The 26,094-nt window shown below is 31.9% G+C and overlaps 1 protein-coding gene across 1 annotated transcript in view; it reads left to right on the forward strand.

Annotated features, from left to right (window-relative positions):
* Nucleotides 1-26,094, forward strand: part of LOC126881288 (protein melted) — a 141,758-nt gene that overhangs the window by 41,462 nt on the left and 74,202 nt on the right. Inside the window, exons 2-4 of the mRNA XM_050645483.1 lie at nucleotides 19,559-19,807; nucleotides 23,571-23,745; nucleotides 25,154-25,317. Coding sequence (XP_050501440.1) covers nucleotides 19,559-19,807; nucleotides 23,571-23,745; nucleotides 25,154-25,317 — 588 coding nt within the window. The remainder of the gene's footprint in view (nucleotides 1-19,558; nucleotides 19,808-23,570; nucleotides 23,746-25,153; nucleotides 25,318-26,094) is intronic.

Below are 26,094 nucleotides of genomic sequence, written 5' to 3' on the forward strand. Positions count from 1 at the left end.
CTGAAATTCAAACCTAACTAGAGCCTCATGCTTTCTCAACATTTTGTTGTTTGATTAATTCGCTTATGTTGGATAGTAAAAAAGTTAGGTGCTTTAACAACTAGACATGTTTTTTATCAATACAGGGTGTTTTTAAAAAAATTTGGCAAAGTTTAAGGGGTAATTCTGCATGAAAAAATAATGACAGTTTGCTTTATAAACGTATGTCCGCAAATGCTTCGTTTCCGAGATAGGGGGTGTTGAAATTTTTCTGACAAACTGACGATTTATTTATTGCTTTAAAACCGGTTGAGATATGCAAATGCAATTTGGTGGGTTTTATGACGTAGTTATTGCATATTTTTTGACATACAATTAAGAATTTAATATTCACCATTGGCGCGCATACGGGTAATATGAGCCATCATATTACCCGTATGCGCGCTAATGGTGAATATTAAATGCATAATTGTATGCCAAAATATGTGCAATAACTACGTATTAAAACCCATCAAATTTCATGTGCATGTCTCAACCGGTTTTAAAGTAATCGTAAAGTAAAGTTTAAAGTAAATCGTCAGTTTGTCACAAAAATTTCAACACATCCTATCTCGGAAACGAAGCATTTGCGGACATAAGTTTATAAAGCAAACTGTCATTATTTTTCATGCAGAATTACCCCTTAAACTTTGCCAAATTTTTTAAAAAATCACCCTGTATTGATAAAAAACATGTCTAGTTGTTAAAGCACCTAACTTTTTTATTATCCAACATAAGCGAATCAATCGAACAACAAAATGTTGAGCAAGCATGCGGCTATAGTTAGGTTTTAATTTCAGTATTCTACAAATGCTAGAATATTCCACAGGGTGATGCAAACTTTAAGAAAAAAACACAGTTTGATTCATACACCCGGTATACAATATAAATTTACCTTTTCAGCAACAATATAATAACGATATTTTCAAGGAATAAGGCTATAACATATAAGAAAAATCACTTAAATCGGACAACAGGTAAGACATCACAAATCACCCATTTTTAAGGTGGCCGGTTAATTTTGGCCCAGAGCGTATTTTTTAAATTTCTCATTATGATTTTTTTCTTGTACATTTAGGTATACACATTGTGGAATAAAAAAAGCTTATTTTATTTACTTTAAAATGGTTTATTGCAAAAAATTCTTGTACTATTTTTAAACAAGATATCCGTAGGATATCCAAGGGTATCCGTAATTTGAGACAAATTTTAAAATTTCTTATTTTTTTTCAATTAGAAGAACATAATTGCATATTATAACATAATTTTTAATTCCAAATAACCTTTCTTAATAAAACTTTTCGATATTGTGATTGTCAATATTGTGATATTAGGTTTTAGACTATGCAGAGCGTTTTATAAATATTTTTTTTTCATAAAGTTAATAATAAAAAAGTTTTCCATGTGGTTCCAACTTAATGGAACCTATTGCACGTGAATATGTCACATTTTGAGAAAGCATATTATCTTGTTTAAAAATTGTCGTAGAATTTTTTACAATACAACGTTTTAAAGTAAAGAAAATAAGCTTTCTTTTTTCTTGCACAATGTATATACCTAAATATACAATAAAAAATTTATGAGAAATTTCAAAATAATCGTAAAATATATTAAAAATCATTAAAAGTATAAAAATTTAAAAACCATATCTTGTTTAAAAATAGTCATACAGCCTTCTACAATAGACCATTTTAAAGGTAATTGAATTATATTCCTATTAAATGTAATATTGCATATACCTAAAGCTGCCTAGAAGAAAGTTACAGAACAATGGGTGGAATGCATAAAACGTAGTAGATGCTATTGCTTCATCAAATAGTATCTAATTTGTAGCATTTTCTTTTACATAAAAGTCGGTGCTTTGTTGAGAAGACCGTACTGCACAACCGAAGTACCTGCTACTGACCTGAAGGATCTACTACTATACATAGCATCAGCCGTAGTGCCCTATTGTTTGTTAATCTTCTTGAAAATTATCAAATTTTATTTGATAAAAGAATGATCCCAAAAATTAAAAATGAAAAAGAAGCTGCATTGAATAAATTAACTGCTGCCGTTAATAAAATAATCGAAAAAACCTAGATTCAAAACAGATTTTAAAGAAATTCAAGAACATGAAAACAAAAGTTAAAAAAATTGTTGACGTAAAAAAAACTGGTAACAAAATAATCGGACTAACTGACTGGCAAAGAAAATTCTATGAGTTATGGAACATTGGACAAAATCCAGTCTTGCACAGGGTACCAGGTGCTTGTCAAGTCCGTGTAAAAGAGGAGATTGGGGTTTCATCACAAAAAAATAATGATGAAAACGTTCTTTTTAGCTCCAATTCTGGTTGCCAAAAACTAACAGGCAGAGCTCCCAAATATCCTAGTGCGAAGGAGGAGTCGCTGATTGAACTACAGAAGATATGCTTACGAAAACAAATTAAAGCAGCCGAAGCTCAAATTTCTTGTGCTCGAGCTCAACAGTCTTCGGCAGAATCTTCGGCATAATCAAAACGCTTGGACATGTCGATTTTTAAAATAATTATAGTATATTATAGCATCAATGTTCCGAACTTTACGCGATCCCTCTTCAGGTGACAGTCATTACTTTGATTTTTTTAAATGGGAAAGTAGGTACATCATGTGACACCTCATTTAAAAGCTTTTTAAATACTGATTATCAAAATTTATAATACTTGTGCAAAATTTCGGTCCACTGATTTTTAAATGCTTTCATTTTTTTAATCCTGAGAAAACTAATAAGAATTTTTAAAATGTTACGCGCAGAATGAAAGATTACATTATTACCGAGGGCCGAAAGTCCCTAAAAACTTCTACATTGTTTATTTAAATAAGTTACAGGGGTGAAAACGAAGAGAAAATTTAGTATGATTTTTAATTTCAAATATATCATTCAAAAGAAACTTTTTGTTTATTCTAAGTCTAAGGGACTTTTGGCCCTCGGTAATAATGTAATCTTTCATTCTGCGTTTAAATTTTTCAAAAATACTAAATAAGTTTTCTCAGGATTTGAAAAAAATGAATACATTTAAAAAGCATTTGACCGAAATTTTGCCCAAGTATTATACATTTTTGTAATCAGTATTTCAGAAGCTTTTAAGTGGGGTGTCACATGATGTACTTTCCCATTTAAAAAATCATAGTTATGACTGTCACCTGAACAGGGATTGCGTAAAGTTCGAAACATTGATGCTATAATATACTATGATATATTATTTTAAAAATTGACCTCTACGAGCGTTTTGCTTTTATACTAAAAATAAATGAGTTAATATGGGAGGTAATAGTTAAGATTCTAGCGCACTGTATGAATAAAACTGCACGATTCATGATAATTACCTAAATACATTCATAAATGCTGCAATTTTTTAACAAAAAACACATACGCCGAAGTCGTTCATCCACCAACTTCACCTAAACTGAAGCAAATTCTACTAAATAGCAAATACTTCAGAAGCGTAGTACATCCTTCTATGTATCTGGTAAATAGTAGCAGATGCTACGGAGGAAAGCAAATGCTTTGTAAGTGTAGCAAATTCTTCAAAAATGTAGTACGTACTTGAAGCATTAGCAGCTACTACGTTTTATGCATTCCACCCAATGTTTCCGAAGTAACAAGGAAAATTGCCCAAAATAGCTGTGAGTGACGAAATTTGAAAAATCATATTTTGGAAACAGTAGATCATAGAGACTTCTTCTAAACATCATTTTAAAGAGAAGGGATGGAAGTTTTTTTCTGTAAAGCAATGCCTATACCCTACCTATATCCCTATGGAAAACAGTTATGGGGCAAAAAACAAAATTGCTATCTTTCGTGTTTTTTCTTGTTTTTCTTTTGAATATATTTTTCTTTTTTTTATTTTTATTTATTTTTTTTTTAATATATAATTCGACCTGTGCCTAGGGACTAATTCACCTCTTGCTCAAAAACGCACCCCTTTAAATGGTAGCAATCCGCGGTTTTTCATATTTAGATGTCCATTGACTATTATGAAATAATAAAACCCCGTTAACGTTGTAGTTCCTTTCTAAAATACATAATCAATAGTACATAATAATAATACACTTCTTTTTTTGTTTTTTGAACATATATTTTACTTTAAGTAATTAGGGAATTAAAACGTGAGACTGTCATTGTCAGATGATGCGTAGATATACGCTCCTGTTATGTTTATGTCTCGGATGTTGTTTTTTGATGGAATGTGTCTAAAGATATTCAACCTCTCATCTTTACCGATGAGCCCAGGGAGGTTGAAGAGGGCGAAACACATTTCTGAGAACTGGTGTTTGGATCTTTGATTCTATTCAGAAAATTTTTCCCAGCCCGAAATAGTGAATGTGTGAGTTATTCGTAAGGGGATTTTTCCACATTCTCTATTTCATTTGTTTGACATAATCAATAGCTTACAAATAAAATACTGAAAACTTTTGTTTTCAATACAATCAAAATTCATTACAAATTAATGTCACTACAGCTATTTGGCAGAGTGCATTTCTCAATTGATGTGTATTTTCTATGCGTCTACACTACACTTACGTCGTTAACTGAATAAGTTGTGGAGGAGGGAGGTGTTTGTCTCAAGTTGGTCATTCAGAATTATATTTGTATTTAAGGATAGCTTAAGACGTTTATTTTGAATGTGGAGAATTTGAAATTGATCACTAAAAGGTTGATTACGATCTAGAAGGTGAAGTGCGTTCGTAGAATCTGTTCTTCTGTTATATTGAAAGCCTTTTGTGTTCTGCTTTACGTTCGTTATAGGTTCTACCAGTTTGACCGATGTAAGTGTATTGACCGTGTATACAAATTTACATATGGCGACTGCCCAAAAACGTACATCGGTCAAAGTCGTAGAACTTTTAGTAAACATATAGTAGAACCCAGAAGGGCTTACAATTACGTAGTGCAGTATATCCAATTCTTAGTCGGTTAATTATTACTTGGTCTCTTCTATTTAATGGATTATTCAAGATGGTCTTTACATGAGGAGACATTTAATTTAGTTTGGTTCCTGCGTCCTTCCAGTAGTTTTGCCATACATTCACACAGTGAGCTTTAATTGGGTTTTTAAAATCGGTATAAGTTCGGTATAACTTCTACTTCTATTGCTAGGTTGACCACTTTCTCATTGCCGTTTATTCCTACATGCGAAGTTATCCAGATAAATGCTACTTCTTTTCGAGATGATTGAGTAATATTTAACTAATTTTTTATTGCGCGAAACACTGGATGTGTAGAGTATATTTGTTTCTCATCTAATGGACACATAGTCTGTGATTATAACACATATTATTTATCCTTACTATGCGTTTTGAATAAAAGTAAGGCTTCCAAATGGCATGGTCTCACCTGTGACACTGCAGCAGTCTTTAGGTATGGACATTGGACATGGTGTGAATAGCGTGAGTTTTAGAAGCATCACTGAAGATTTGGAGATATGTAATTAGGATAAGGAGATACCTATAACTTCGGAGTACAAGTGTTCGATGACAATCGGATTTGTAGTTGATTCGGCGTATTTTGTGAGAGTTAGGTATATCAGTGGTAAGGGGTCGGATTATCCGTGAATGAAAATGTACGCTTGTAGAGATCGACTTAGATGATCCATATCAAAGTAAGAAGATTTTATCCTTTCTACAAGCAGAGTGCTATTTTTAGGTTGATTTATAGAACCTATGTTGTTTCATACTTAGATTGCATATTTGGGAGAATACTGGATTTTGTTTCTGTGCTGATATTTTCTCTATATAGTTTAAGGATAGTTGTTGGCGCCATCCTACAGAGGTGGTCCTCTTGCTAAAATTTGTAGGCTACTAATAATAGGCCTGAACCCAGTGCTAATCTCAAAGCTGTAGATTGTATGCTGTTTAGTTTTTTAAAGACTTTTGCGGCACCGTAACATTTGCAACCGTAATCTAGTTTACTTATAATACGTGATGTGTAAAGGTTAATAATTAATATTTTACTGTGGACACCGCAAACTTTATTATAGGCCAGGAACCGAAGCTTTTCACCTCACAATTTTTACAGAATGGATCGATTTGCTTGAAAATTTGAGAATAAGTAGTGGATAGTCCAAGGCTCAAAATATATATGACGCCGAAAGACGCTTTTACCATGAGAGTGGTTGCCACCCCATCTCGGGGGTGGAAATTTTTTTTTATTATATTTTGACCACAAAAGTTGATAAAAACATTCATTCTAAGCAAAAAATGTTCTATACATTTTTTTGATAAAATTGATAGTTTTCGATTTATTCTCTATCGAAAGTTTTAGTTTTGTATAGAAAAAATCAATGTTTTTCGATATACTCATTTACGATTCACTCAATTGTTGCCGTAGAAAAACATTTTTTAAACCATGTTCTTGGGAATTAAATAACCTACAATTTCATATTAAAATATTTTTTCATATCTCTGATGCTAATCTTTCTATTCTGAATAAAATGGCATTTTTTACCAAACTACAAAAATTCGTTATTCGAATGGCATTTTAACCAAACTACAAAAATTCGTTATTCGCTTTTAACTCCAGTTTTTTAAAAACTAATCACTCTAAGCCAGTCAAACTTCTAGAATCTATTAATAATATAAGAATGAATAAGGCCAGTGACTAAAAACACCGCTAACTTACATTATTATGCTTCCAATTGGATTTTTTTTCTCCTTTTTTTTCAAAAAAAATATTGATTTTTTAACCGTACCTTTTTTATTTTTTAGCTTAGAAAGTTTGGTAAAAAATAATTTTGTAGGTTTTTGTAAGATCTATAAGCCCATTAATATTAAATCTTTTTGAAATCCTCAGTCGCAAAAAGAGGTGACTTTGAAAGGGTTGGTAAAGGTGGTTTTTGCATGTTATTACAAGTTTTAATTGTCAATAGCTCACTCAATTTATGCCGTAAAAAAATTTTTGCAAACCCGGTTCTTGGGAATTAAATAAGCTAGAATTTCATATTTAAACATTTTTTCGTATCTCTGATGCTAATCTTGCTATTGTGAAGAAAATGCCATTTTTTCCAAACTACAAAAATTTGTTATTCGCTTTGAAGTCCATTTTTTTAAAAACTAATCATTCTAAGCCGGTCAAACTTCTAAAACCTATTAATAATGCATAAATAAAAAAGACCAAATAAGATTAATGACTAATTTTAATTAGGGTGGTGATTAGGGGGTGGCTTGCGATCACTTTTTCGCTGAAAAAAATAGGGACTGACATTCTTTTCACTATAATTCACTTAATTTTTGAGATAGACTTTTTTTATTTCTGGAGATAGATATTTTTAGGTACTTTAAATTAGTTTGAATAAGTTGTCCTCGAAAAATGCATAGTTTTTCCGTCTTTTGACTTTGAAACTACAATATTTAGCATTTGACGAAGAGGAGCCAACATATAATAAAGTATAGCTCTATTACTATTGGTCTCAAAGACAATTAAAAAAAAACCATTTTGTTTATTTTTTCAAAAGGTACATTTTTGTTAAGTAAAGTTGTTTCGATAAAACGAAAACTTTTGGAGATATTAGCGGAAAACTGATTAAAAACATTGATTTTTTCGATATAAAACTAACACTTTCGATAGCGAATAAATCGAAAACTATAAATTTTATCAAAAAAATGTATTGAGGGTTTTTTACTAAGAATGAACGTTTTTACCAATTTTTGCGATTAAAATATAATAAAAAATTGCCACCCCCGGGATGGAGTGGCAATCACCCCCATGGTAAAAGCGCCTTTCGGCATCATATAGGTTTTGATCCTTGGACTATTCACTACTTATTCTCAAATTTTCAAGCAAATCGATCCATTCTGTAAAAATTGCGAGATTGTGTCCTATTTTAAGCTTCATTACTTGGACTATTAGATAATGTTTTAAATACAAGGTATCCCAAAAGTAGTGGAACGGTCGAATATTTCGCGAACTAAACATCGGATCGAAAAACTGAAAAATACGTGTTCAATGATTTTCAAAAATCTATCGAATGACACCAAACACCAACCCCCACTACACCCCCTGGAGGTGGGGTGGGGGGTAACTTTAAAATCTTAAATGGAAACCCCAGTTTTTCTTGCAGATTTTAATTCGTTACGTAAAAGTAAGACATTTCGCTATAATTGGGAAAAACGATTTATCCAGATACCATAGGTAAATTATAGAAACGGTATAATATCTCACGAAATACAATTCCAAATGAGAAACTAAAAAACAGATTTTTAATCTTTTTCGAAAACCTTTTGAATAACACCAAACGTGACCCTCCAACCCACCCCCTGGGGGTGGGGTGGGGAATAACTTTAAAATCTTAAACAGCAACCCCCACTTTTTATTACAGATTCGGATTCGTCACGAAAAATTAAGCAACGTTTATTCCAAACATTTTTTAGAATTGTTAATAGATGGCGCTTTAATTGGAAAAATACGATTTATTAGCGCCATCTATCAGAAATTTTAAAAAATGTTTCGAATAAGTGTTGCTTAATTTTTTATGGCAAAACCGAATCTGCAATAAAAAGTGGGGGTTGCTATTTAAGATTTTAAAGTTACTCCCCACCCCACCTCCAGGGGGTGGGTTGGAGGGTCATGTTTGGTGTTATTCGATAGGTTCTCGAAAAAGATTAAAAATCTGTTTTTTGGTTTCTCATTTGGAAGTGTATTTCGTGAGATATTAGACCGTTTCTATAATTTATCTATGGTATCAGGATAAATCGTTTTTCCCAATTATAGCGCCATCTATCCACAGTTCGAAAAAATTTCTTGAATAAAAGTTGCCTACATTTACGTAACGAATCCAAATTTGCAAGAAAAACTGGGGGTTTCCATTTGAGATTTTAAAGTTACCCCCCACCCCACCTCCAGGGGGTGTAGTGGGGATTGGTGTTTGGGGTCATTGGATAGATTTTTAAAAATGATTGAACAAATATTTTTCAGTTTTTTGATCCGATGCTTAGTTCGCGAAATATTCGACCGTTCCACTACTTTTGGGACACCCTATATATTTAGCCTGTTTTGATAGTTGTTGCAATTTATTAATATACAGATTCTAATTTAATGTTTTATCAAAAGTTTAAAAAAGTTACTTCCATTGAATGCTTTGTAGGTAAATCATTTAATGTTAAATTAATTGTAAGGTGAGTGTTATTTTTATCAAAAATAACGTATTGAGTTTTTTTGCAGAAAAATTGAATCCGGTTTGTAATGCCCAGTTTTGAAGCCGATTTAACATAAGTTGTAAAATGTTTGTTGCTGAAACTAGGTTATTAGATTTGGTGTAAATAACAATATCATCTGCATAAATACTAGCTTTAATAGGAGCTCCAATTACATTTATTATGCTATTAAAAGCAATAATTAAAAATAGGGTTGGGCTTAAAATGGTCCCTTGAGGGATTCCATTATCTAGTATTTTTGGAGAACTTGTGATTCCATTTTATTCTTACTAATATTGAACGATTACTTAAGACATTTTTTACGTGTGCCAGCATGTTACTTTGAATTCCAATTACGAAGTATTGCTAATATACAGGGTGTTTCATTAAAAATGTCCAATCTCTGAGTTGTAGATTCTAGACCTCAAAATATTAATATTTAACCCAAATCACTTAAATAAAATATGGCTCCTTCCTGAGTTACAGGGTGTTTTATTTAAAAATTTAAAACCTATTTTTGCCCAGTACTTTAAAAGTATATATGACGTATCCTTATACTGGGCATAAAGTGTGGCTATTATACACCCTACTAAATTATGATAAATAAACGTTTCTAACTACTACCAGAGGCTTACGACAGGGGATAGTGCATGGTTGACCCTTCCCAAATTCTACGCCACTGGGGGAATTACTATTTTAGCGCAATTTTTCGATTCTCCAATACTTTCTATGTAAGTACTGTACTCTTCATTGGTAACCATAAAGTCATTAGTTTTGGTGATATTTGAAGTTAAAAATGAAACGGCACAGTTATTTTGATTGATGTATTGTGACGCTTCATTTTTAACTTCAACTATCTCGAAAACTAATGATTTTATCGTTACGAATGAAAGGTATATTATTTACATAAAAAGTATTGAAAAATCTAAAAATTACACTAAAATAGCAATTCCGTCAGTGGCGTAGAATTTGGGAAGGGTCAACCAGTCACTTTCCCCTGTTGTACGCCTCAGGTAGTAGCCAGAAACGATTATTTAATATAATTTAGTAGGGTGTATAGTACTTACACCTTCTGCCAAGTATGATAAGAATACGTCAAATAGTTTTAAAGTACTGGGTACAAATAGATTTTAAATATTAATCATATGAATCATCATAAATTAACCCTTTGACTGCGGGGACCGCATATTTGCGTAATTTCAGTAGTGCACGAGATGTGCGGGAAACGCATATATGCAACAGGGCTAACCGCTTCGCTGCGGTTAGCGATTATTTGCGTATAGACAAAATATAACGTAAACAAAATATAAAATATATAATGTCATCAGATGGTTTCTGAATGAATGGGCGTGAACCGCCCACCTAAAGTGCCTCGAGCGGGATGAGGTTCCCGCAGTCAAAGGGTTAATCAAAATAACTGTGCCATTTCATTTTTAACTTCAAATATCTCGAAAACTAATGACTATCGTTACCAATGAAGAGTATATCATTTACATAGAAAGTATTCGAGAATCGATAAATTTCGCTAAAATAGCAATTCCTCCAGTGGCGTAGAATTTGGGAAGGGTCAACCATTCACTATCTCCTGTCGTACGCCTCTAGTAGTAGCTAGAAACGTTTATTTATCATAATTTAATAGGGTGTACAGTAGCTACACTTTCTGCCAAGTATAATAAGGATACGTCAAATAGTTTTAAAGTACTGGGTAAAAATAGTTTTTAAATTTTTAAATAAAACATCCTTTAACCAGGGCTGCTTTATCCATTAGGTAATATAGGCAGTTGCCTAGGGCGGCAAAAATACTGTACAAAAATATTTGTACATATATATATATATATATATATATATATATATATATATATATATATATATATATACATTAATCGGACAATTAGAAGCCCGGAACACTTAACAGACAACCCACAGCCCGGGTGAAATATTCATCTTATAGGAGTGTATTTTCTATTAAAATGATCAGGGTAACGAGTTTATCAAGAGCAACCTGAGAGGGGAAATAATTTCTTTCATTTATTTTTTTATATATACTAAATAGACTATTAGTAGCCCGGAGTATAATCCAGCAAATCGAAGCCCAAATGTGTAAAAAAGTATACTTAATACATTTTAGGAAGCCCTGCTGTGTTGCCAGCTTACTTTACGACCCGGGCTTTGAATTGACTGTGTGCTCTTTACATAGGATCACGCATTATATGTTTTTTGTTGGTTCTTTAGTTTATAGCAGGGACTCCTAATGAGTGTTGGTCAAGTCCTTTGGAAGTTGAAATTCACAACAGTTGCAAGTCAAATGTGACTAAAATGGAATTAGACCATTTTGAATTTCCATTCTTCAATTATTGTTTAAGGCCATCGGTACATAATTCGCAAATATTTTACGACTATCCCTACTTTTTATGTTTTTACACGGCAAATTACGTGTATTAAAATTCACACTGGTATGGATATGTAAACATTACTAGAATGTCATTCTACTTGACAATGTCATGATTAACTTTAAAGAGATGGCTTTTAAATGTTCTTGGATAACTGCTATTTGTATAATTGCAAATTATTAATTCAGTTAATAAATGTGATAATTTTTTCACTAACTATGTATTCACTGATTGTAATAATCTATATGTACAACAAAAACTAATACTCAATCGAGAAAAGAGGAAAAATGTTAAAGTGATTTTTTTAATAATATATTGTTACTATGGAACGCTTACAATTTTGAACATCTTCAACAACAAAATACTTGGATCACAGAATATATTATCCTGATGTATTCTCTGATTGGACCTTCCACAAATAATACACAATAAACAACTTTTTATTAAGTTCACGTCTTAAATCAATTATTTGTCAAATACACTATGTATATCAATATTATTTAATCAACAACTCAAAATATTCCCGATGCCATGTCAAATATTTAAAATTGTCACTGATTGTCGCTGTCTGACTAACAATATGCTGACAATATTCTATTCGACTGAGTGTGTTGTAAGATAAAGATAGATTTGGAAAATATTACCACGGACATTGTGTTCATTTTTTTTCGAAACCTGAAAAAACCAATAAATATTTTTGAAAAATTTAAACGCAAAATGAAAGACGGAATTATTGCCGAGGGCCGAAAGTCCCTTAGAATAAATAAAAAGTTTATTTTGAATGAGATATTTGAAATTAAAAATCACACTAAATTTTCTCTTAGTTTTTCACCCCTGTAACTTATTAAAATAAACATTATAGAAGTTCTCAGGGACTTTCTAAATTTGTTAGATAACTTGCCTCATAGAAGCAGAAAAATTCTATGCGGTGACTTCAACATTAATTATGATGCTGCTTGTGCTACCCAAATGTCCTTGGTCAACATATTTGAATCATATGGTCTCTCAATGCACGTTAATTCTCCTACAAGGATTACAAAAACTTCGTCTACCATAATTGACTATATTGTCTCAGATTTCTCACCCCTTGATGTCTGCTCTACAATTATTAATGCGGGATTATCAGATCATGAAGCAGTATTTACGAAGTTTAACATCTTCAGCAAACCCTCCTCGAAAACCCGACGTTTAGGTAGGATTTTCTCCGCTCGGAATTTTCATAAATTTCAAAATTTTATGCTTAACTTCTGAGTGGCATTTTCCTTCTGCGGACGTGGACTATAATTTCAACGATTTTATAGAAAAGCTTGTCTCTATCTTCAATAAGGCATTTCCTTTAATCTCAATTAAGCCAAAACATCACAAACCCTGGGCTACCAAAGGTATCCGCATATCAGCCATAAATATGCGCTCACTATTGTATATCAAGAAATTTGCTACCAACGTCTCTGTCACTCAATATATCACCAAGTACAGGGTAACCTATCTAAAATTCATCAAATCAGCTAAAAAAGCCTACTATCAAAATCGTATGGAAGGCTCTAAAAGTGTTGCAAAAGAAACTTGGTCCATAATAAACGATCTTCGAAATAGAACTCACGCAGTTCAAACATTTGCCCTTCCAGACCCGGAAAATCTAAACGAATATTTCGTTAATGTGAGTAAAAATATAACTTCTACTATTTTGCCACAAAAAGATCCCATTTCCTATCTCCCCAATTCAGGAGTGTTCTCGAATTTATTCTTTTTAAGACCAATCGATATATCTGAACTGATCCAAACTATCAATAGTATCAAAAGCAAATCATCCTGTAGTACTGATGGACTATCCATAAAAATCTTCTCAAATCTCACAGAAAATGTGATGGAAATCCTCGTTTCACTAATTAACGATTCCTTTGAAAGAGGCAAATTCCCAGAGTGCCTAAAGATAGCCATTATAATTCCCCTTCATAAGGGTGGTGAAAAATCTAATGCTTGCAACTATAGACCTATTGCCTTACTACCGGTACTTTCAAAAATTATTGAGAGGCTCATAAAAACCCGTCTTATGTCCTTTCTCATTGATAACAACATCTTATCCCAAAATCAGTTCGGCTTTTTAACTAATAAATGTACCACTGATGCCTTGTTTTCTGTGCTTCATGAGGTTTACCAAGCACTAAACAATAATTTTTTTACTGCCACTGTTTTCTGTGACTATGCCAAAGCTTTTGATTGTGTAAATCACGACATTTTGATTAAAAAACTAAATTTCTATGGGATTCGAGGTATTTCTTTGAATTGGTTCCAATCTTACTTGAATAATAGGAAACAACTAGTTAGAGCAAATGATACTGACTCTAGTCTCAAAAACATTGTATGTGGAGTACCACAAGGTTCAGTATTGGGTCCTCTACTGTTCCTTATCTTTATAAATGACATCACTAACTTAAAAATCGATGGAAAAATTTTTCTTTTTGCTGATGATACCAGTATCACTTGGAGCAACTCAACTATTGCATCTCTTCATGCAACTATAACTTCTGATTTGCTTACGATAAAAACCTGGTCTGACTCTAATTTACTCTCTTTTAGCGTGGATAAGACAGTAGCATTATCCTATAAAAGTGCTCTTCAACCCCTGCTTGTTAATAACAGCCAGATCTCTACCGTTGATTCTGTAAAATTTCTTGGTATTTTTTTAGACAGCAACCTCAAATGGTCCCTTCATATCGATTTGTTAAGTAAGAAACTCGCCTCAGCATGCTATGCTATAAGATCTGTTTCGAAAGAACTCAATTTAGCATCTTCTAAACTAACATATTTTTCTTTGTTCGAGTCTCATCTTCGATATGGTCTTCCTTTTTGGGGTTCTAGTACAGCTGCCCAATTAGATGTTATTTTTAAATTACAAAAAAGAGCAATAAGGTATCTGTTTGGCCTCAGAAGAACAACACATTGCAGAAGTGACTTCAAAGATCACGGAATTTTAACCCTTACATCTTTATATATTTTAGAAACTGTTTGCTTAATTCGTAAACACATGCATGTCTTTCCAGCAAGGCCTCGTCATGACTACTCCACCAGAAATTCAAATTTTGATGTATATTTACCGATCCCGTCCTCTGAGTTAGTAAAGAAATCTATATTATATTCCGCAAAAAAAGTATACAACCATCTTCCTTTACAACTCAAATCTGCAACATCTTTCCCCAAGTTCCGTAAAATGACAAAAGCTCATCTATCTAAAAGACCATATTATTCAGTAGAAGAGTTTCTTAATGACTAACTAAGAAATTACAGTAATGTACAAGTAACCAAACTTATCTATATTTGGGTGTCACATGCAGCAGCTTAAACTTATTAGTTCCTATGTCTATAAATAGTTTACTTTGTTGTATATTCACTTTGCAATTTCTATAAATTGTTGCAATATATCGATTTTGTTTTTTTTTCTTTACTTTTACTTTATTAACTTACATTTTGTATTTATGTATATTTTTTTTTATATTGACGATTTATCAAATTTCAGAAAATTGTATTTGTTATTGTTATTGTTAGATATTGTTTATTTATTTTTTTCTGACTTTAATTAAGCTTTGTCCATAAAATTTGTATTTTCAGTGACAATAAAGCATATTTCTATTCTATTTCTGCCCTCGCTAATAACGTAATCTTTCATTCTGCGTTTAAATTTTTCAAAAATACTTATTAGTTTTTTCAGGATTCGAAAAAAAAATGAATCCCCATTTGAAGAGCATTGCAGCCGAAAATACGTACCCATCTTCTTAATGGTCAACAAACTCACTCCCAATGTTAATTTGTATTATTTGTGATTAACTTCAATGGATTAATCTGTAAAGACATGAGAAACAAAAAGTTTGGGAACGACTGATAATAGGATCAAATGCATATTGAAAAGTCTGACAATGTGATAAAATGGTTTATTAATTTAACACATCTTATTTAAAAAAGGTTATATTCGGTAGAACAAACATAAATATGTGTACAAATAGAAATAAACTAAAGAAAAAGTAAAATATCTTATTACATACCTATTAAAGAAAAATGCATTCGGTTAAACTAATAAACATTTCTAATTTAAAATGAAAAATGGTAAAATGGGTCATTTTGCTCTAAAAGTATTATACACTAAAGTCTTTATTTTCAGCCAGTCTTTATTCTTTGGAAAGTCCTTATATTTAGGGATGAATTCTGCACACTCGCCTGCTTTGGGCGCAATTTTCTTCTGAATATGATCCTTAAAATAATGACATACTAGTGACTTTTCTGCCTTAGACCACCGTTCACGCCCAGCGTTACTTTTCTTTTCTACAAAAAAATTGATTATAGTTCTACATGTTTTGTATAGTGTGTTCATCAACATTATATTATTTCGAAAAATAATTCAAGAAATCTGTCGAGTTTTACTTTTATTGTAACAGTCGTTTACTTATTTTATAAAATACCTTGTATATTGTGAACATATTAAATAGCACTTCCTTTGTATATTGTGCCAATGTGTGCTTTTGACCTGTGGGTGAGTTTCACCTCTTCTCGGGGGTGAAAAATATACGTTTAAAATAAGTCCAGAAATGGATAAACTGACTAATTATAAGTAACTTTTGTTCTATTCTATAACATTTTTTCACGAAGTTAATACTTTTGGAGTTATGTGCGAGAAAATAATATGTTCACTGTTCAACAAGAAAAAACATTTTTAGACGGTTTTTTGCAAATAACTTAAAAATGAAGTATTTTGTCGAAAAAACATTCGTAGTAAAAATATAGCTTATAAATAATTGAAAAAAATGGTCTGTGTACGTATGAACTCTCTCTAGACCCAATAGAAGCAAAGTTGTAGGTAATGAAACATAGGTTCACATTCGTCAAATGTCAAAGCGAATATTTCAACGTGAAATAACCAAAAAAAATTTAATCAAAATAAATGAAGACACATGTGCATGAAGGGTCACACTTTTAAGTTATTGAGAAAAATGATGTTAAAATTTTTATGCTAGAATTTTTTGGCAATAAGATCAAAATATACTAAATTTATAGAATATGTAGTCCTAAAACTAATATATTTATTAACAATATTTAAAATAATCATTTATTATATATTTTTTATACAGTGATGGGCGTACTAATAACCGGCAAAATAGCACAAAAGATGAAAAACATATTAAGTTGTGAGATAAAAAGAGACGAACACTAATGGAGGTGTTAAATTTAGCGATAGTAACTTATAGATTGACATTATATTGATTGTTTCCCACCTTTAAACGTATCGGACGAGTTTGAGAAATGCCACTGTCACAGTTACAGTTTTAGTTGACATACTCCTCTGATACGTTTAAAGGTGGGAAACAATCAATATAATGTAAATGTATAGGTTAATATCGCTAAATATCCCAGCTCGACTAGCTTTATTTTTTTTATCTCACAATTTAGTATGTTTTCCATTTTTTGCGCTATTTTGCCGGTTATTAGCGCGCTCATCACTGTATATATGTACATTGTGTAAATAGGTCCTTTATGCACTTACATTTTAAAAATTTACTTTGTACATAGATCCTTTACACTCTAGAAAATATTAATTTTAAAACGTGTTTGACTTGTTTGAAAGATCTCTAGGTTCGAACAACGTACTTTTAACATAAAAAAACATATTTTGAAAAAATTGTCACATACACCCTTCATGAACTTGTGTCTTCAAATATAATAATAAAATAGAATAATAAACCTTATTCTTATTGTATTTTTAATTTATTGCAATTTTCTGTTTGCATTATATTCATAGATAAAAATAATAATTAATTTATTTAATTAAATTGTCAATATTAACGAATGTATTTATAAAAGACGTTTAATTAGTCCTGTCGCCAGGGGGGGTACAACGGCCTCGTTAATTCAGATGGACTTACTCAAGTTTTTTTTATGTATTTTGACACGTAGAACACGAATTTTTTGGGTAACAGTTGATCCGGATGTCGATAAGATTGTTATAGACCAAGAACTTGAGGAATCAAATAACAGCGATTTTTGGCAAAACAAAACAATATTTTGTATTTTTTGGGCCATTTTAAGTAAAAAATATTTCTACAAGTTTTTTCGTAGGATGCACAGTTTTCGAGATAAACGCGGTTGAACTTTAAAAAAATCGAAAAATTGCAATTTTTGAACCCGAATAACTTTTGATTAAAAAATAAAATAGCAAGTCTGCTTACCGCATTTGAAAGTTTAAGTCAAATTATATCGGTTTTGATTATTTGCATTGGTAAAAATTTATTTTTTTATTGTTTAACAAAGCTATAAACACGTAGGGTTTCCCGTGCTTTTACATGCGTTTTAACGCATGTAACGTAGAAATAGTCTTGATTGCACTAGTACCTATTCTACCTACTCGTTCGATTTTAAATGAGAAATCATAGAAACATCACTCACGCACTAGTTGTTTGTAGCTTTGTTTAACAATAACACAATAAATTTTTAGCAATGCAAATAATCAAAACCGACATAATTTGACTTGAACTTTCAAAGGTGCTAAGCAGAATTGCTATTTTATTTTTTAATCAAAAGTTATTCGGGTTTAAAAATTGCAGTTTTTCGATTTTTTGAAAGTTCAACCGCGTTTATCTCGAAAACTGTGCATCCTACTAAAAAACTTGTAGAAATATTTTTTGCTTAAAATGACCCAAAAAATACAAAATATTGTTTTGTTTTGCCAAAAATCGCTGATATTTGATTCCTCAAGTTCTTGGTCTATAACAATCTTATCGACATCCGGATCAACTGTTACCCAAAAAATTCGTGTTCTACGGGTCAAAATACATAAAAAAAACTTGGGTAAGTCCATCTGAATTAACGAGGCCGTTGTACCCCCCCTGGCGACAGGACTAAATTATTTGTTTTGATTTTTTAAATAATTGAAATAAAAATTATATATTAACAAGATGCCTAGTTGCTACTAGCAACTACTTATATAAAATCTCATTACCAGTTTACCATTCACCGTTTATTTTTTTAATATTAACATAATAGTAAATTTAAGATTTTGTTCACAGTAAATATTTCACAGGTAGTGAATTTTTGATCAATTCTAAAAAAATGTCCGTACCTCATTTTCATTAATGCCGTTTTGATTGGAATTTATTTTGGCCATCGCTACCATTCTTTGAGGTCGCTTCATCTCGTTATGCCGGCACAACCTATTCATTAGAAGGTGATATTAAACAAATGATCTAAGATCTTTATCGAGAAAAATAAAAAATTGGAAAGAAATCCTTTTTAAAAGGTATAAAATATTTTTATTAAAAAATCCCTTAAAAGGGCTACATCACAACAAAACGTTTTCGATTTTTATAAAAAATCATCATCAGTGTTCGATAAACTGGATGCTAGCTGAGCCACAAAAGAAAAATATCCGGGTAAAAACCCTTTACATAAAATATAGATGTCTTAAAAGTGCATACTTCAATAAAAAGGCCTGTGATGGTCACATGACAAACAGGATAATGCCCTAAGGTAAAGTATACAGGTTTCCCAACACGTGGGATCCAAATTGAGTTGATCACATTTCAATGACTTAATGGCAACTCAGAGTAAATGGTGTATATATAGATATAAATTCCATCATTATGAAGCCCGAAAAATTGCAGGTTTTTTAGTATTTACTCATTATATATGCGAACTTTGGGCAACTTATAGACGGCAAGCTATTAGCAGCCCCCCAATACATGTTTGAAGGGCGGCTACTAGAGAATTGCCTAGGGCGTCAATTGACCTAAACGCGGCCCTGCCTGTAACTCAGTAAGGAGCCACATTTTATTTAAGTGATTTGGGTTAAATCTTAATATTTTGAGGTCTAGAATCTACAACTCAGAGATTGGACATTCTTAATGAAAGCATTTAAAGGCTATGAAAAAAAATATTGTTATTAACTTCTGATATTTATTAACTTTGGTTTTATTTGATTTAACATAATATATCTAATATTTGTTTCTCGTTTTTTAGCTAAAAGAAATAACAGTTATTGCTTCTTTACCAGACTATGTCAATAATGATAATGATCAGAGCGTTGTAGAGATATGCGTAACAAGGGTGACTTCTTGTATAAGGGAAACAGGCACTGTTGAACAACACTGTGAGGCTCTTGTCAATTTGCTTGAATCTTGCCTACATCACAATCTACAGGCATCAGCCAGAGATGAAGATACTCCTCACGCCAAGATATCTTCGGATATCATTTCATGCATATTTTTGGTAAGGCAAATATTATTTATTTATAAAATCCAAACTACTGTCCCATCCACCGTATTCTTCAGATTTGGCCCTGTATGACTTCTTTTTGTGAGGCGGCAATGATGAGTTCATTGCCGCCTTGGAAGCCTACTTTGCAGTATTGCAGTCCTCGAAAACGTATTTTTCAGAACTACTTAGTGTGACGCCTAGATGTTTAAACTCCATCGCTTACCTATTCTATTATCTGACCCTGCAGCTCTAATTGACAGAACTGTTACTACCATGCCTTTTGTCTTTTTTGGGGAAATTAACATATTAAATTTTCTGGTTGTTATATTAAATTGGTGCAGTATACGTTGTAAATCATCTTCACTTTGAGAGGTTCGTCAAATATCGTCTTCACAACAGTTTATTTTAAGTTGTTTTCTTCTATTTGGTATCCTTTTTAGTTCTTACTTTTTTTATTATTTCAACCATGATCAGGTTGAATAATAAAGCACTCAGGGAATCCCTCTGTCTTATTACCAGCTTCAGTTGGGTCAGTTAGTTCATCTTCTACTTTTACTATTGTTGTATTGTTCAGTAGCTATTTTCGATCATTTTAATTATTTCTAGAGGTACCTCTCTTGAGTACAACAAATGGATCTTCTTCTTCTTCTTCAGGTGCCATCTCCGCTAGTCAGGAGGTTGTCAATCATCATAACTATTTTAATTTTTGAAGCAATAGCTCTAAATAGTTGTTTTGAGCTGCATCAAAACCATTCTCTCAGGTTCTTCAGCCATGAAAGTCGTTTCTTCTGCCATCTATCTTTCCTTGCATTATGAGTCGCAGGATGCCATACTTCTTGCCCCGCATCACATGTCCGAGATACTGCAGCTTTCTTTCTTTAATTGTAAGTTCAACTTCATTCTCTTTACCTATTCTTTTCAGTATTTCATTGTTCGTAACTCTATCTACCCAGGAAACCCTCATAATTCTTCTATAGGTCCACATTTCAAAGGCGTTAAGTCGTCTCATTGTCTCTAGATTTAACGTCCATGATTCCACTCCATAGTATAGTACACTGTATACAAAACATTTTGTTAGGCGTACTTTAAGAGCTAATGTTAAATCTTTGCTACATACGACCTTTTTTATTTTCATAAAATTAGAACGTGTTTTTTCGATTCTGACTTTGATTTCTGCAGTGTAGTTATTATTTTCTGCTGTAAATGTTCCTAAGTAAGTGTACTTTTTTACTCTTTCGATCTGCTGGCCCTTATCAAGATTTCGTTAGTATTATGGTTGTTTTTACTAATGTTCATAAACTTCGTCTTTTTGATGTTGAGAGAGAGAGAGAGTCCGTACTCCTTCCAAACAAATGGATAACGTCCTTTAATTTTACCCTCTCAAATTCCTTCTTAAGGTCCACGAAACTTAATATGCCGGTTTGTTATATTCTAATTAATATTTCTCTTGAACTTGATTCTTATAAATATAGCGTCGGTGCATGATCTTCCGAACCTAAAACTTTGTTCTTCTGCTAATGTTATAATTTCATTCAGTTTGTTTGTTATGCCCTTATTGTCACCCTTTTTGAATAGAGGCAGGTATTAGGATGCTCGATCTCCATCCGTGTTAGTCCATTCTTTCACGGTTTTTGCTCTAAATTTTAAAGAACCGCTTGGATTGACATGAAATTTGGCACACGCATAGCTTACATGTCAAAGAAAAAAAGTGATATTGTGCCGATGTGTGCTTTTCCCCTGGGGGTTACTTTCACCCCCTCTTCGGGGTTAAAAAATATATGTCCAACATAAGTCCGGAAATGGATAATCTGACTAATTTTAAGTAACTTTTGTTCTATAGAGTTTTTTCGCTAAGTCAACACTTTTCGAGTTATTTGCAAGTGAATATGTTCATTTTTCAACAAAATAACTACATTTTAGACGATTTTTTGCAAATAACTCAAAAAGTAAGTATGTTATCGAAAAAAACGTTCTTAGCAAAACTATAGCTTGTAAAAAAGTAAAAAACATGGTGTACGCGTTAGGTCTCTGGACCTCGTAGAATTAAAGTTATAGCCAATAAAAAATAGATTCATATTCACCAAATTTCAAATAGAATATTTCGAAGTGAAATATCCAAAAAATTAAGCAATTTTTGGGGAAAACCCATTATAACTTTTTTAAAGTGTTTAAAAAAAGCTTAATTTTTGTTTTTATAAAAAGTTTCTAGCATTAAATTTAAGCAAGTTACGCTCAAAATAAAGTTGGTCCCTTTTGTTTTGGCAAAAAAAAAATCGGGAAGACCACCCCTAATTAGCAACTTAAATAAAATTAATCGTTACCGCTCCACAAATTATTCTACTATGTTGTGTTTATATGATCTGTAAGTTTCATCGATTTAAAGCGCTTATTTTTAAAAAAATTTGGTTTTAAAGTAAAATTTTTAAAAATGTTAATTTTGAAAATATGCTTTTTTTCAAAATAACTTAAAAATTATTAGAAATAACAAAAATCTCGAAAAACAAAAAAGTCACCATTGCTTTTCTGAATATCATGTATTTTTTTGTTTTTCTGTTAGACAAAAATTGATTGAGATTTGGTGTTTCTAAGTTTGCATACATTCGTGATCAGTGACTCGTTCAACCCATTTTAACTACAACCCTTTCAAAAATAAGGACTTTGAACCGATGAAACTTACAAATCCTTAAAACAATACATACACGAGTCAAGAAACTTGTGAAGTCGTAATGATTAAGTTCATTTGAGATACTAATTAGGAGGTGATTTTCCCGATTTTTTTACCAAAAAAAAAGGACTAACTTTATTTTAAGCGTAACTTGTTTACTTTTGATGCTAGAATTTTTTTTTATAAAATAAAAATGAAGCTTTTTTTTAAACACTTCAGTTAAGTTGTAATGAGTTTTCCCCGAAATGTGCTTCATTTTTGGTTATTTCACGTTAAAATATTCCATTTGGAATTTGACGAATATGAACCAATTATCAATTAGCTATAACTCTGCTTCTACTAGGTACAGAGACGTGATATTTACACCATTTTTTTTTTAATTTTTTACAGGCTATATTTTTGCTACAAATTTCTTAAAGTTACTAAAGTTACTTAAAATTAGTCGTTTATCCATTTCCGGACTTACTTTGGACGAATATTTTTTCGCCCACAAGAGGGGGTGAAAACCACCCCCAGGGCAAAAGCACATGTCGGCACAATATCACTTGTTTTCTTTGACTTGTTAGCTATGTGTATTCCAAATTTCATGTCAATCCAAGCAGTTCTTTAAAATTTAGAGGTTTTGCAATACTTTACCGTTAAAGAACGTACTATGTGGTATTCTGTTTTGTTCTATTATTTTTTTGATTAGTTTTAATAGTTGTTTGGTCAGATCTTGTCGTCCGTACTTTAGGAGTTCGTTGAATATTCTATCCTCTCTTGGTGATTTTCTGTTTTTTAATGTCCAATGCTTCCTTTACCTCTCCCTCATCGATGTTTATTTCTTCATTTGTCGTAAATTCAAGTGTTGGTGATTCATCATCGTCATCTTTAGCAAATAGAGATCGGAAGTAGCCTGTTCATGTATCCTGAATGTGTTTAGTTTTTACTACTCCGTTCATCATTACGGTGCTACTTAATCCATAAGTTGACATATGGACCGTTTGAAGCTTTAAAAGTATCTAGGATGTTTTATTATTCTTACTATTATTTGAGATACTGTTTTATTGTTCTTACTATTATTTGAGATACCGATCAATCTTAATAATTTATTATCATGTTTTATTTTAGAATTATAGTAAAAAGTCTGTAATGCAACGAGCACTTCCAGTAGCTGTGAAGTTTTTGCATAAGGGCAATAAGGAACTGTCAAGAAATATGGCTTCTTACCTATCGTTGGCAGCTATGGAACACGCTTCCTTACTCACACCTCATGTGCAGCCAATTATGGATTCTATCATATCAGGTTAGTAAATCGTAATTGCTATATGTATGTTAACTATACTTAATATATATTTAGAGCCCAAAAATATTGAATTGAAGTTATATCACAATTTAACGTGATCTAAAAACGACTTACCTACGAATGGAAGATATTATAAAGGAAGCAAATAAAGAGGTCTTAAAAAATGAGTAAACACTGTATCTTTAGAAAATGATTTAACTTACAGATATGGATGTTTAGAGCTTTGCTCGATTGCATAAGCTGTAATAAAAAAAAGTAAATGCATAAGTGCATCATCATTAGGATACTATTTCTTCATATGTTTCTTAATATAAAAGACTATACTAAATTTACAATCAAGATGCAGTAGAAATAAACAAACCAAGACACGTTAAATGCTACTAGGAGCACTCCCGAATCATAATTTACAATGTATATACATTGTAAATCCCAAATCATGGTTTCTAAAGTTTAAACATTGTAAATTATGATTCGGGAGTGCTCCTAGTAGCATTTAACGTGTCTTGGTTTGTTTATTTCTACTGCATCTTGATTGTAAATTTAATATAAGTTTTAATCTAATAGCACATAAAATAATATTTAAAATATTATTTTACATACCACCAGATTAAAACTATTGGGACCATTTTACACCTCCGAGGCTTCTAAAAATGCAAGCCGTAACGGATGCTGAGACTAAAGAAGATGAGGGAATTTTATAATTCACGTCCCTTCTGCTCAGCGCGGTAAAGTTCCAGCGAAAATGGATCCCACCGTACTCCGATTGGAGTAAACATGCAAATTAAAAAAGAATAAACATTTTCAATTTCGTTGCAATATGAAACTACAGCCGTATTATATTTTAGTTTAATCAGAGAGTGCTGCAAGCACCTCTACCGGTTTCGAGACTTATTAGTCTCTCGTCAGGAGGTGCATATGCAGTTCTTTCTGACAACCAGAATAATCACCGGCGTCCAGCCTCGGATTGCAACGGACGAAATGGCAGTAATGCCCTAGCGACATCTGCTAGAAAGAAGTCTGAGTTTGAATCTAATAGCACATAAAATAATACTTAAAATATTCTACATACCACCAGATTAAAACTATTTTCTGGTTACACCTCCGAGGCTTCTAAAAATGCAAGCCATAACGGATGCTGAGACTAAAAAAGATGAGGGAATTTTACAATTTATAATTCACGTCCCATCTGCTCAGCGGGTAAAGTTCCAGCAAAAATGGATCCCACCGTACTCCAATTGGAGCAAAAATGCAAATTAAAAATGAATAATTATTTTCAATTTCGTTGCAATACGAAACTGCAGCCGTATTATATTTTAGTTATATCAGAGAGTGCTGCAAGCACCCCTAGTCTTTTTTTTTATAAAATAAAGTTGCGTAAATGGGAAACTCACTTGTATTTTTATTGTAGGAAACTATCCTCTATGTAGGGTTCTACCTAACATATATGAAGTTTCTCGAGAACCCTTTCAAGGTCATGCCATGGCTTTGGTCTCTCTCCTTCCTCACTGTGATAATCAAGAAAAATTAGCTTTGTTAAATTTATTTACATTAATGGCGAAAGATAACCCTACAGTAAGTATTATGAATAGTTTATTAAGAATAGCAATACAGTAAAACCTCGATATAACGGACTAATTGGGGGTGCGTTAAAGCCGAAAGTCCGTTATATAAAAATAGGTTTAAAATAAATCAGACTATTTAATAATGTGTCCTCATTATGCTATAATAAAAAGTTTATTGCATTTCTTTGTAAAATATAGACTTTGGGCAAGGTTCATAAATAGACAGGTTGCATGGTAACTTTCCACCAATCAGCGTCGAGAATCTAATGGCGGGAGTGACGTCACCCAGAATGCTGCATTCAAATTCATTCACTTCACTCATTGAAATAAACTCGGAAAGTAGGAATGTATTGAAAATGTGTATATTTAAAAAAATACATTTGGATTTTTAATGACTATTTATTTCATATATTCTTTAAAAAATGTGGTAGATACCTGTAGAGTTACAAAAATCATAGAATATAATTGCAATTAAATATATGTAGTAGAATAGCATTACTAATACTTAATTAAAGCAGAAGGAGATTCTTTCTTGTGTATATATGGGACTAAATCATTCAAATATTCTAGGTATATTAATAATGGGTTGAATACAATTTACTTTTTTAAATGATTTTGAGTAGGTATATAATAATTTTGAATTGGGGATAATGCATGTAGTACATTATTATAAATTCCTCCTAACATGTAAACCATGGTGAAAAAGAGATTCAACTAAAGATTTATGTATCAAAATTAGTAGTTTTTCCCTTAAGTTTAACATAAGAGCATCTGATTACGTTAGGTA

This window comes from Diabrotica virgifera, chromosome 3, assembly GCF_917563875.1.
Source record: "Diabrotica virgifera virgifera chromosome 3, PGI_DIABVI_V3a".
NCBI classification, from domain to species: domain Eukaryota; kingdom Metazoa; phylum Arthropoda; class Insecta; order Coleoptera; family Chrysomelidae; genus Diabrotica; species Diabrotica virgifera.